This window comes from Rana temporaria, chromosome 4 (assembly GCF_905171775.1).
Source record: "Rana temporaria chromosome 4, aRanTem1.1, whole genome shotgun sequence".
NCBI lineage: Eukaryota > Metazoa > Chordata > Amphibia > Anura > Ranidae > Rana > Rana temporaria.
Genome location: NC_053492.1, coordinates 309409137 through 309422288, shown reverse-complemented (window position 1 = coordinate 309422288; position 13152 = coordinate 309409137). Strand labels below are relative to the sequence as shown.

At 44.2% G+C, this 13152-nt stretch overlaps 1 protein-coding gene across 1 annotated transcript in view; it reads right to left on the bottom strand.

Moving 5' to 3' along the window:
* The window catches only part of UST (uronyl 2-sulfotransferase), a 437794-nt gene extending 424957 nt beyond the window's left edge, over positions 1 to 12837 (bottom strand). Inside the window, exon 1 of the mRNA XM_040350590.1 lies at positions 12081 to 12837. Coding sequence (XP_040206524.1) covers positions 12081 to 12282 — 202 coding nt within the window. The 5' untranslated portion in view covers positions 12283 to 12837. The remainder of the gene's footprint in view (positions 1 to 12080) is intronic.
* Between the last annotated feature and the right edge of the window lie 315 nt (positions 12838 to 13152).

The following is a 13152-nucleotide window of genomic DNA, read 5'->3' as shown; positions in this document are numbered from 1 at the left end:
TTACTAGTGTATTGAATATTACAGTGTTGCATTAATGTTTGATTTTAAGGCCTCATGTACAATCGGCTTGAAAAATGCCACTTTTGCAGACGATTAGGGGGCGTTCACAGGCAGAAACGGCTGCGCAGATCAGGTCTGCCTTTCAGTTTTTCAGGCGGACCTGATTGGACGCTCCATGCACGTCTAAGGAGCGGCGGATGTCAGCGGTGACATGTCCAGTATCCAATCTGATCCTACCCGTGAAATCCAGACGAGTGTTGCCAACCTACCAGATTGAAATTTACTGACACGACTCCCAAAATTTACTGGCACAGCCAAGTTTTTACTGGCATTTCTAAAAGTTACAAAATCAGTTGTAAGTCCCAATTTTAGTATATGAGCTACAAATAAGTACAATATGCAATTAGAAATGTGATTTTAGGTAGATATTAAGGCAAAAAACATATTTCTTATTTTATTTATTAAAGCGGAGTTCCACCCAAAAATTGAACTTCTGCTTAATCCACTCCTCGCCCCCTTACATGCCACATTTGGCATGTAATTTTTTTTGGGGGGGAGTGGGGGCTTCAGGAGGAGTGGGACTTCCTGTCCCACTTCCTTCTTCCGCCGAGGGGCTGCAAAGGCAAATAAGCTAATCGCCTTTTGGCAGCCCCTCCCTGTAGGCGATCGCCTGGGACACGTGACAGGTCCTACCACAGTTGTTAAAATATTTCACAACATTTTTTTCGCAAAATGTTCGCAATAAATTCGCATTAGCGAAATTTCGCAATTTTTAATTTTTTTTTAAATATCACGAATATTCGATTTTAGCGAATATTTCACGAATATTCGGCTATATATTCGTGATATATCGCGAAATCGAATATGGCGTATTCCGCTCAACACTAATAAACAGTTCAAATGAAGAGGTGAAGGTGTAGATCTATTCAATATGGGTGAAAAATTGTACACAAACAGTTCAAAAATGCAAAATGTTGAAGATGGAAGTTTGTTCAGTGAGGATAAAGATTGATCATTATCCGCTAAAGGAGCCACCGAAGACGATCGCATTGCGCCAGTTCCATAATACTGTGCTACCTGGATTCCTTATGTGATCACACTGTTTCAGTGCTTGTATACGTCAGCAATCATTGATGTAAGTGTTCCACTTTTTATTAACCCCTTACATACAGGGCATTTTCACCCCCTTCTTGCCCAGACCAATTTTTAGTTTTCAGCGCTGTTGCACTTTGAATGACAATTGCATGGTCATGCAACACTGTACCCAAAATAAATCTTTATGTTCTTTTCCCCCCACAAATAGAGCTTTCGTTTGGTGGTATTTGATCATCTCTGCGGTTTTTATTTTTTGCGCTATAAACAAAAGAAGAGCGACAATTTTTAAAAAAAACAATATTTTTTACTTTTTTATTTAATAAATATCACAATTTTTAAAAAAAAAAAAAAAATGTTCCTTAGTTTAGGCCGATACGTATTCTTCTAAATATTTTTGGTAAAAAAAAAAAAATCGCAATAATCGTATATTGATTGGTTTGCGCAAAAGTTATAGCGTCTACAAAATAGGTGATAGATTTATGGCATTTTATTTTATTATTTTTTTTACTAGTATTGGCGGCGATTTGCGATTTTTTACTGTGACCGTGACATTGCGGCGAACACATCGGACACTTTTGACACGGTTTTGGGACCATTCACATTTATACAGCGATTAATGCTATAAATGTGCATTGATTACTGTGTAAATGTGACTGGCAAAGAAGGGGTTAAACACTAGGGGGCGCTGGAGGGGTTAATATGTTCCCTAAGGTGTGTTCTAACTGTAGAAGGGAGGGGACTCTCAAGGGGAGGAGACCGATGTGTGTTCCTCTGTACTGGGAACACACATCGGTCTCCTCCACCGCTGACAGGAGGTGGATCTGTGTGTTTACACACACAGATCCACACTCCTGCCGTGATTACCGACAATCGCGGGCACCGGGCGGCAATCGCGCCCTAGATCGCCGGGAATACAGGACGTCATATGACGTCCACCCGGATCGGCGAGGGCTTCCTGCCGCCGTCATTTCACAATGACGCGGTATGGAAGTGGTTAATAAATCGATGCAATACGGTTTTACACTATGTGGAAGCCTTTTCTTTTATGAATGGTGGAGCTCATGATTCGTTTTGGTGACAAGACTTTGTGGTACACTGTGTAATCCACCTCCAGTGATGGTTCTTTAGTGCAACAACCCACCATTCCATCCGCACTCTTTGCCGCTGGCAATAGGGTGAGTCCCCATTTTCTGGTAAGATTATTTACTCTCCCTCCGTGTGACGGATGCACAGTCTCAGGTGACTCCTTTACCTGACGAAGGTCAATCTTTATCCTCTCTGAACAGACTTCCATCTTTGCACTTTTAATTGTTAATGGCACCCCAAATGCAGTTAGCAGACATGCATTTTGCCACACATTTTGTCATTTAACAAATACACTACCAACTTGCTAAAATGCGCATTGAAATTATGCACAATGCTCCATGCCCAACCAGGGCTCGACAAAATCCGGGCGCCCGGTCGCAATTGCGACAAGAAATTGTGACCTGGCGCCCGGTCGCAATAGGCCTGCAGAAGGACGCAAAGCCATGGCCTCAATTACCGGCCGGCGTGGGCCCGCCACGATCACGCGTCGGGGAGGTGAGGGCGCACGGAGACACAGGATCCTGTGTCTCCGTGCGCCCTCATCTCCTCCGCCGTGCGGTCGCGGCGGGCCCACGCCCGCCGGTAATTGAGGCCGTGGCTTTGCGGCCTTCAAAGAAGGAAGCGAAGGCTGGGGAGGTGAGGGCGCACGGAGACACATGATTGTGGCACCAAATTCCTGCCACAGTCACGGGGCTTCCAGTGACAATGACCCTCCAGAGGCCTCATCCACTGCACTTCATCACATGGTACAAAATGCTTTTGTTCTGGCCTCCAGCAGAGAGATAAAAGCCTCAGCATGAGGACCGGCCAGGAAAAGCAAGAGCCATCCAGAGAAGACTCACTTAATACCTCTGTAAAACCAGACTGAGGGACCAAAAGGACCAGCGTGAGCCCAACGTCAGCTGGGTTACCATAGGTTACCGCAGGAATCAAAGGGGATGCTTGTGATGCCATTGTTAGTGGCACCCCAAAAGTGGCTAGCAATTGTGCTGTTTGCCAAAATACGCATATAAAGCTAATCAAAATGCACGTTAAAAAGTGTCAAACTACATGCTAAAAGAAGCGCCAAAGTGTGCGTTAAACCACACAAAAAGGCATGTTAAAATAACCTGGGCCAAAATGTGTGTTTTGAAAAGCACCAAAATGCACAATAAAAAAAACCACGGCCAGATGCGTGTTAAAAGAATGTGCCAATATGTGTGTAAAAAGTAAAAAAAAGCGCCAGTGGTCAATGCCTTTATTTTCATGTCATCACGTGATCTTTTTAATTTTGGTTTCACTTTTAAAACTCAGCTGCTCTGTAATCACACAGGTGTATCAGGAGACCACAGGCAGTCCTTTTCGTGCTTATCCGATCAAATAATATCGGATGAACTGTTGTGTACACACGATCTGAAAATCGTACGATTCTTCCTCGGACTACAGTTTCCATCTGATATTCGGATCGTGTGTACAGGCCATCAGAGGAGAAGATTTTTCTCTGAGAACTGAAATTAGCTAAACTATCAATGTTTGATAAACGTACACCAAAGTTTGTTAAAATCCCTGCAATGTACATTGATCAACCAGAGGGAAATGTTTTTTTCTCTCAACAAATACTTTAATGCAATGCCCTATAAACCCTCACCTTGTAAAACAACTTTCAGTTAGAAATAGAAGTGAAAGGTAATACATGTGTATTGATATAAAAAAATAAGCATATAGGCGGAGGTCCACCTATAAATGGAGCCGCCCATAGCGTCAGCGGTAAAACGCTATTTTTACCGTCGACACTATGGGCAGATTTGGGGCGCATTTTGGCCGATAGCAGGGCGCATTTAACCTCTCATGATGCCTACAAGTGGCAGCTCCGCTTCTAGTAACCCCTTCTTTAATATTTTTAGTTTTGAAAGGTCCTGACCCTTAGGTTGGCCTTTTAGGCGCCTGACACCAGGGAGTCCGATTGCTGTCCCCCTCGAAAGAGAGAGAGAGAGAGAGAGAGAGAGAGAGAGAGAGAGAGAGAGAGAGTGTTCTGCTGTTTGTTTTTTCACCTTTTCCATCATAACGTGGGCAATGGCTATTCTCATGGGGCTATGAGGTCCATCCCACAGCGGAGTATTTTGTTAACATTTCAATTATATATGTTACTGATGTATGTTTGCATAATATTATTTGATATTGGACAGGGCTTTAGATATCTTCTGTCTCGTGCCATAAGGTCAGAGGACAGGGCTGGGGTTCGCTCCTGTGTCTACCAGCTTTACGTGACAGCGAATCCACCTGTTGTTCTCTTATTTTATCCACTGCTGTCTGGACGTTTCAGCAAGTGTAGAGTGTGGTCCTATCAGTTCCTCACTAGGATTGTCTTGGACACCCAGTGCGGGCACCTCCTCTCTTTTTATACTTTTTATTCTTGCGCATGTCAGATAGTGTGGCTCCCTGCTTGAGTGCCTGTGTGCTCCATCAGGGACCCAAGTGATACATTTTTGTAGACTTCTCCTACCCCTCCCCTTGTTTCTCTTTTTCCCTACCCTTTCTGTCAGCTGGAAGGGAGACAAGGGTTATACCTTCTACCCCTTGGCCATTATTCTTCCCTGTTTCTTGTCTCTTCTTCTGACCTCTACATTCTTACACTTCCCTTCTCTTCCCTCTTCTCTTTGCCACTCTTACCTCTCATCTCTTCTTTCTCCTTTGGACTTCCCTCTCTTGGGTTCTGTTCTCGCTCATTCAGGGCTGCTTTTTGGCTCTTCTTCCCTTAACTTTCCCGTTAGTGTGCCTTTTCTCGGCCAGCCATGGGCTTCCTTCAGATCTCCACCCTCAATGTATGGGGTCAGAAAAATGCTCCTGGCTAGTAGCCGATCTCCGGAAGGGTAAAACCCAAATTGACTTTCTGCAAGAAATGCACCTTAGAAGTGACAGCGTTCCCAAATTGACCAATAAAGACTTTTCATGGGCGTATCACAGTCCTTTGCCTATTTTCTAAATCTAAATGGGTCAGTAAACTGGTTGTTAAGTCAGTACCGTGGTCTCTTTGTAAGGTGCGGCTGGATACCCAGGGTCACTTTCTCTTGCTCAAGGGTAAGGTTCAGGGTGTTCAGATCACCTTTGCCAATGTTTATTTCCCGAATGTGGACCATCCCCAAATCCTCCAGGACCTTCTTCCTGTTATTTTGGAATTCTCTGCAGGACTATTGGATGTGTCATGGGGTTCCTTTCAAAAATTGTCAGTATATTAAAAAGACCAAGCCCCCAAATTCTTAGGGAACACCGGTATATAGATCCATATAAGAAGAACATAAGATCAGTGTTTTAGTCAATGATTCCAATAAAAAAAAAATCATAACCAATATAAAAATTGGCTCTTAAACTTTCCACCAGCAATAGCACCATAGTAGCAAATGAGCCAGGGCTATTGGCAGCGCAGGCAGTCCACCAAAGTTGATATGTATGGCGAAGTAAGGTCCTGATATATACAATATAGGCTAGGGAGGTGGATCTAGTGTGAAAACTGTTCTGATATCTGTACAAAGAATACAGAGAAGTGTAGGCTAGCTAGCTACATACAAGGTTTCATGTAAACGTCTGTAATAGTTTAATATAGTTCCCAGCAGCACAGAGAACTATTTATGCAAAGCTTATGGAAGGATTCACTTTCCATGCTTTGTTCAGATGGTCAACCTAAATATTTAATTACCTTAGAAAACCCAACCAGCTTTTCAGTTTAACAGATTAATATTACTTTATGCCAAATGCAATACATTTACAGAATGAATACAGGTCACTTCCCTGTCTTTCACAGAACAAGATCTTGCTGTAACCTATTAAAAAGAGTCAAGCATGACTAGACATCTGCATCTTCCTACATGATTTGCAGGACACAATTTGGTCCCCTGTATTTCTTATTTTATTTTTGTTTTTACCCATGATGAAGGTCAAAAATCACTTTCTAACAGCGTTGTACAAATTCAATCAGTATCAGAAAAGAGGGCCAGATTCACAGCGGAGATACGACGGAGTATCTCAGATACTCTGTCGTATCTCAGATACTCCGTCGTATCTCTCAGAGTATCTATGCGACTGATTCATGGAATCAGTTACGCATAGATATCCCTAAGATCCGACAGGTGTAATTGTTTTACACTGTCGGATCTTAGGATGCAGTACCGCGGCCGCCGCTGGGGGGAGTTTGCGTCATAAACCAGTGTCGGGTATGCAAATTAGGAGTTACGGCGATCCACAACGGATTTTCGCGTTCGCTACGTCGCCGCTAGTCTAGTTTCCCGTCGCAAAGTTAGTCGTCGTTTTTGGTGCCTTAACTTTACACAGCAATCGTATTGCTGTATAAAGTATGGTCGTCGTTCCCGCGTCGAAATTTAAAAATTCACGTCGTTTGCGTAAGCCGTCCGGGAATACGGAATTACGCTACGCGCGTCGCCGTTCGAAAAAATGACGTCATTTCGCGCAAAGCACGGCGGGAGTTACGAAACGGAGCATGCGCAGTAGGTCCGGCGCGGGAGCGCGCCTAATTTAAATGGCACACGCCCATTTAAATTACGCGGGCTTACGCCGGAGGGGTAGTTTTCATCGCAAGTGTTTTGTGAATCAGGCACTTGCGATGAAAACTTGTGGCGGTGTAACGTATCTACGATACGTTACGCCGCCGCACTTCTACCTGAATCTGGCCCAGAGTGTCTACTTAATACACTGAAAACCAATAGAAAATATTTGATATTTCCATAATAATCTTTCTGTTTCAGTTCAAGTGTTAGGAAGGAGGGGGATGTATATAGGAAGTAGGGAAGATGGTAAAAATACTGTATACAGCATATGGCTCATGTGGGTTTGTAAAACAGAGAACTGCAGGAAGAGTAATAAAAGTCATGCAGGTAACATGGGTGTATATAGCTTTTACATTATTTTGTGCAAATGGCAGTCCTGTTTTTAGGCATCTTTATTTTCTCTATGGTCCTGAATGTTAACTTTTATACACATACTAGGGCCAATTTTAGACAGGAGCAAATTAACCTACCTACCTTCCTCCCACACTCCTGGGGCCGGATTCAGGTAGAAGTGCGGCGGCGTAACGTATCGTAGATACGTTACACCGCCGCAAGTTTTCATCGCAAGTGCCTGATTCACAAAGCATAACACAGCGTAATTTAAATGGGCGTGTGCAATTTAAATTAGGCGCGCTCCCGCGCCGGACCTACTGCGCATGCTCCATTTCGGAACTCCCGCCGTGCTTTGCGCGAAGTGACGTAATTTTTTCGAACGGCGACGCGCGTAGCGTAATTCCATATTCCCGGGCGGCTTACGCAAACGACGTGAATTTTTAAATTTCGACGCGGGAACGACGGCCATACTTTATACAGCAATACGATTGCTGTGTAAAGTTAAGGCACCAAAAACGACGACTAACTTTGCGACGGGAAACTAGACTAGCGGCGACGTAGCGAACGCGAAAATCCGTTGTGGATCGCTGTAACTCCTAATTTGCATACCCGACGCTGGTTTACGACGCAAACTCCCCCCAGCGGCGGCCGCGGTATTGCATCCTAAGATCCGACAGTGTAAAACAATTACATTTGTCGGATCTTAGGGATATCTATACGTAACTGATTCTATGAATCAGTCGCATAGACACTCTGAGAGATACGACGGAGTTTCTGAGATACGACGGAGTTTCTGAGATACTCCGTCGTATCTCCTTTGTGAATCTGGCCCCTAGTCTTCGGAGTGTTGGAGGAAACCAGAGTACCCGTAGGAAATCCACACAGGCACAGGGAGAACATGAGAACAGGCAAACTTTATACAGGTAGTACCATGGTTGGGATTCGAATCAAAGACTAGTGCTGCTAGCCAGAAGTTCTAACCACTTAGCCACTGTGTTATTTATTTTCTGATTCATTCCTGATAGTCCATTCAAATGCCAAGTTTAAGTAAATATGCTATTTTACAAACCAGCAAACACTTGCTTGCAACTCTGATATCTCCGGTATGAAAAATGTTAGCAGCTAAAATGACAGTGGCATTTTAAAATAGTCTACAGGCATTAAGTTTATCATTATATATATAGTCAGACACACTTTACTTTTCCCTACATCGCTGCTACTGTGGAAGTAGTCAAAGCATGTCAAAAAATAAATAAACCTTCTCTGCATTAGGAACACATGTTGCTTCCAAAAATCTGTATACAACATATTTAAATTATTATGCACATAATACTCAGAATGTATGCCACATATTTATTTAATATGTTAATGATTAGTACACCTAACTATGACAACAAGCTAAGGACTCCACTGACCAACTGATATAAGTTGTCTGTTCCAATGGTAAAACAAATCTGCAGAATAGGCGTAAAATGCATGTTTAATAACATAATACAAGTAGCAATGATGTGCAATAACCCAGAACAACCAATTGCAGATCATCTCTCATATATCTGACCAGACACATGAGTATGGTAAAATGCTTTGTTAATGCTCTTTTGCGGTTCTATTTTATTATAACAATAATACATATGCTCTGCTCTGCAAAGTGGCAATAAAGAATAGTAATTAATTATAATCACAATAATGTTATTTAAACAAAGTTTATCATCACAAATAGTTTGTGCACATTAGATTGTCCCCTTACACTGGAGGCCCTTACATTAGTGTCCCATTGAACAGCGCCCTCCTACATTAGTGTCCCATTGAAAAGCTCCCTCTTACATTAGTGTCCCATTGAACAGCGCCCTCCTACATTAGTGTCCCATTGAAAAGCTCCCTCTTACATTAGTGTCCCATTGAAAAGCTCCCTCCTGCATTAGTGTCCCATTGAACAGCTCCCTCTTACATTAGTGTCCCATTGAACAGCGCCCTCCTACATTAGTGTCCCATTGAAAAGCGCCCTCTTACATTAGTGTCCCATTGAAAAGCGCCCTCTTACATTAGTGTCCCATTGAAAAGCGCCCTCTTACATTAGTGTCCCATTGAAAAGCTCCCTCTTACATTAGTGTCCCATTGAAAAGCTCCCTCTTACATTAGTGTCCCATTGAAAAGCTCCCTCTTACATTAGTGTCCCATTGAAAAGCTCCCTCTTGCATTAGTGTCCCATTGAAAAGCTCCCTCTTACATTAGTGTCCCATTGAAAAGCTCCCTCTTACATTAGTGTCCCATTGAAAAGCGCCCCCTTGCATTAGTGTCCAAATGAAAAGAACTCTCTTACATTAGTGTCCCAATGAAAAGTGCCCTCTTACATTATTGTCTCATATTGAAAAACACTCCCTTATATTAGTGGCCCAATGAAAAGCTCCCTCTTACATTAGTGGCCCAATGAAAAGCTCCCTCTTACATTAGAGTCCCATTGAAAAGCTCCCTCTTACATTAGTGTCCCATTGAAAAGCTCCCTCTTACATTAGTGTCCCATTGAAAAGCTCCCTCTTACATTAGTGTCCCATTGAAAAGCTCCCTCTTACATTAGTGTCCCATTGAAAAGCTCCCTCTTACATTAGTGTCCCATTGAAAAGCTCCCTCTTACATTAGTGTCCCATTGAAAAGCTCCCTCTTACATTAGTGTCCCATTGAAAAGCTCCCTCTTACATTAGTGTCCCATTGAAAAGCTCCCTCTTACATTAGTGTCCCATTGAAAAGCTCCCTCTTACATTAGTGTCCCATTGAAAAGCTCCCTCTTACATTAGTGTCCCATTGAAAAGCTCCCTCTTACATTAGTGTCCCATTGAAAAGCTCCCTCTTACATTAGTGTCCCAATGAAAAGCGCCATCTTGCATTAGTGTCCCAATGAAAAGCTCCCTCTTACATTAGTGTCCCAATGAAAAGCTCCCTCTTACATTAGTGTCCCATTGAAAAGCGCCCTCTTGCATTAGTGTCCCATTGAAAAGCTCCCTCTTACATTAGTGTCCCATTGAAAAGCGCCCTCTTGCATTAGTGTCCCATTGAACAGCGCCCTCCTACATTAGTGTCCAAATGAAAAGAACCCTCTTGCATTAGTGTCCCATTGAAAAGCTCCCTCTTACATTAGTGTCCCATTGAAAAGCGCCCTCTTGCATTAGTGTCCCATTGAACAGCGCCCTCCTACATTAGTGTCCAAATGAAAAGAACCCTCTTGCATTAGTGTCCCATTGAAAAGCTCCCTCTTACATTAGTGTCCCATTGAAAAGAACTCTTAGGCCCCGTACACACGGCCGAGGAACTCGACGTGCCAAACACATCGAGTTCCTCGGCCAGTTTGGCCCTGAAGCCGCCGAGGAGCTCGGCAGGCCGAGAGCTCCCATAGAACAACGAGGAAATAGAGAACATGTTCTCTATTTCCTCGTCGAGCTCCTCGTCGGCTTCCTCGGCGAAATTGTACACACGGCCGGGTTTCTCGGCAGAATTCAGCCAGAAACTTGGTCGGAAGCTGAATTCTGCCGAGGAAACTGGTCGTGTGTACGGGGCCTGACATTAGTGTCCCAATGAAAAGCAATCTCTTACATTAGTGTCCAAATGAAAAGTGCCCTCTTACATTATTGTCTCATATTGAAAAGCACTCCCTTGTATTAGTGGCCCAATGAAAAGCACCTTCTTACATTAGTGGCCCAATGAAAAGCACCTTCTTACATTAGTGGCCCAATGAAAAGCACCTTCTTACATTAGTGTCTCATTGAAAAGCAATCTCTTATTTTAGTGGCCCAATGAAAAGCTCCCTCTTACACTAGTGGTCCATTGAAAAGTTGCCTCTTACATTAGTGTCCCATTGAAAAGCACCCCCTTGCATTAGTGTCCAAATGAAAAGCACCCTCTTACATTAGTGGCCCAATGAAAAGCACCTTCTTACATTAGTGGCCCAATGAAAAGCACCTTCTTACATTAGTGTCCCATTGAAAAGCAATCTCTTATTTTAGTGGCCCAATGAAAAGCTTCCTCTTACATTAGTGGTCCATTGAATAGCTCCCTTTTACATTAGTGGCCTATGGAAAAGTGCCCCCTTACATTAGTATCCCATTGAAATGTATCTTCTTACATTAGTGTCCCATTGAAAACGTCCTCTTACATTAGGTGCCCATGGAAAAATGCCTCCTTACAACAGTGGCCCATTAAAAAAACACCCTCTTACATTAGTGGCCCACAAATTATTGTGCATTTCTGGCTGTGCCAGAATAGCTGACCCCTGTGCGCATGCGTGTATGCCAGGGATGATGTCATCCACTACAGGCCAATCAAGAAGGTTAAAACCTGGTGCCTAGAAAGACGATAAAAGCAGCTGGCAATCATTTAATTGGCTGGTGGAGGTAAGTATTTTCTGCATTTTATTTCCACTAAAAGTTAAGAATAAACACTTGAATTAAATTTTTCTTCAAACCACAATCACTTTACGTTCATTGCCCCTTTTTACAAAGGCTAACCGATTGTTTTTTCGTTTTTTTTTAGGTGGACCTGATCAGAGGCTCCATGGTTGGCGCACATGAATGAACTTGCGTCTTTTTACATCCGCTCACCCTTGAGTCTGTCTAGGAGAAAAATAAAGCAAAAGGTCTGCGCTCTTTTTTTGTTTTTCTGCACCTAAACACAATGGATCGGAGGTAGCCTGATGTAAATGGGCACAAGTCCGTTCACGTTGACCACCCATACGGGTTGGCAAAGCTCTGGTTTTTGAATGGCGCTGAACACAAGAGACATGTTTGGAATAAGCAGACAATTTGTTTGCGGATGGGATGTCGCCGGTATGAAAGTATCCTCTGGGTATAAAATGAGCTGTGATTGGAGATCAGAGCTATCATACATTCCTGTCCTGCAGATGTTGTGGGTCCTGTCAAAACACCTGCAGCTACATTCTGTACACCAAACCTGCTGTATCCATAGACACCCTCAACAGGTCCCCCCTCCCCCCCTACTGTGCAGATCAGGTCACTCACTCCCAGCAAGTTTGCAGCTTACCCAGGTAGAGGCGCAGGTCCAGCAGGATCTGAGGAGGTCCCCCGTTGAGCTGGTAGAAGAGGGAGCCCAGGCAGAAGAGCAGAAGGGTGGCCATGCAGAAACCATAGTCTCTGAGGGAGAAGCGAGGGGACAGTGCAGACAGGCAGCCTTCCCTGGGAACATGATTGCTGGCTTTGTGGTTATTGGTCTTCTTCATCATCATAGGGCAGGAAGAGCTCAGCCATCACCAGAGCCGCTCTCTGTGTCATTGGACAAGTTGGAGCAGAGTTGGCGGGAGCCCCCCTGAAGTCAGCACAGTGTCTCCTCCATGTGCCACATGGACACCGTGTGTGAAGTGAGGGGGTCCCCGGGCTGTATGAGGGGAGTCCCTGGACTGTACGGGGGAGTCCCCGGACTGTATGGGGTGGTCCCCGGACACTGAATGCCTTCTATCCGCTTTCCTCCGCCTGTGCTCCGGTCCTGGGTGCTCTCCGCCCCTCCTCCTCCTCCTCACAGCCGCAGGGCACCCAGGAGCTCCGCCGTGTCCGGTGCGCCCCGCTCTGTCTCCTCAGGGTGAAGTGCGGCATCAGATTACCACTCTCTTCATATCACCGGGCAAGTTTTTCTTTTTTTTTCTTCTTCCAATGTGTGTAAGTAGAAGAAAGTTGTTTTCATTTGTCGCTTTCCCCTCAGTCTCTCCTCTCCCCTCCCCCTCCCTCTTCTTCTTCTTCTCCTCCTTATGACTTCTCTTTATTTCCACACCAGCGACCCCTGGGGGCTTCTTGTGGAGGTGGAGAACTATGAGGGCGATGGACAGACTGTGCTCACTGACTCTCAGCTCTGGGCTTTCCTTTTCGCTGCATGGTGCCAGGTTAAGGTGACTCTTCCTGAAAGAAGAAGAAAAAAAACAATGGAAAATGTGTGAGAAAGAGGACTCTAAAGGCTCCATGTACAACCTCTCCTGAACGATGGAACTTGACAGCTAACAGCCGACGGTTAAAAAGCGTTTAGAAGTGCTTCATGCATTGTAAATGTTCAGAAATGTATCTCCGTTAACCACTTCTATACCGGCCATTGTAAAATGTCTCCGGTA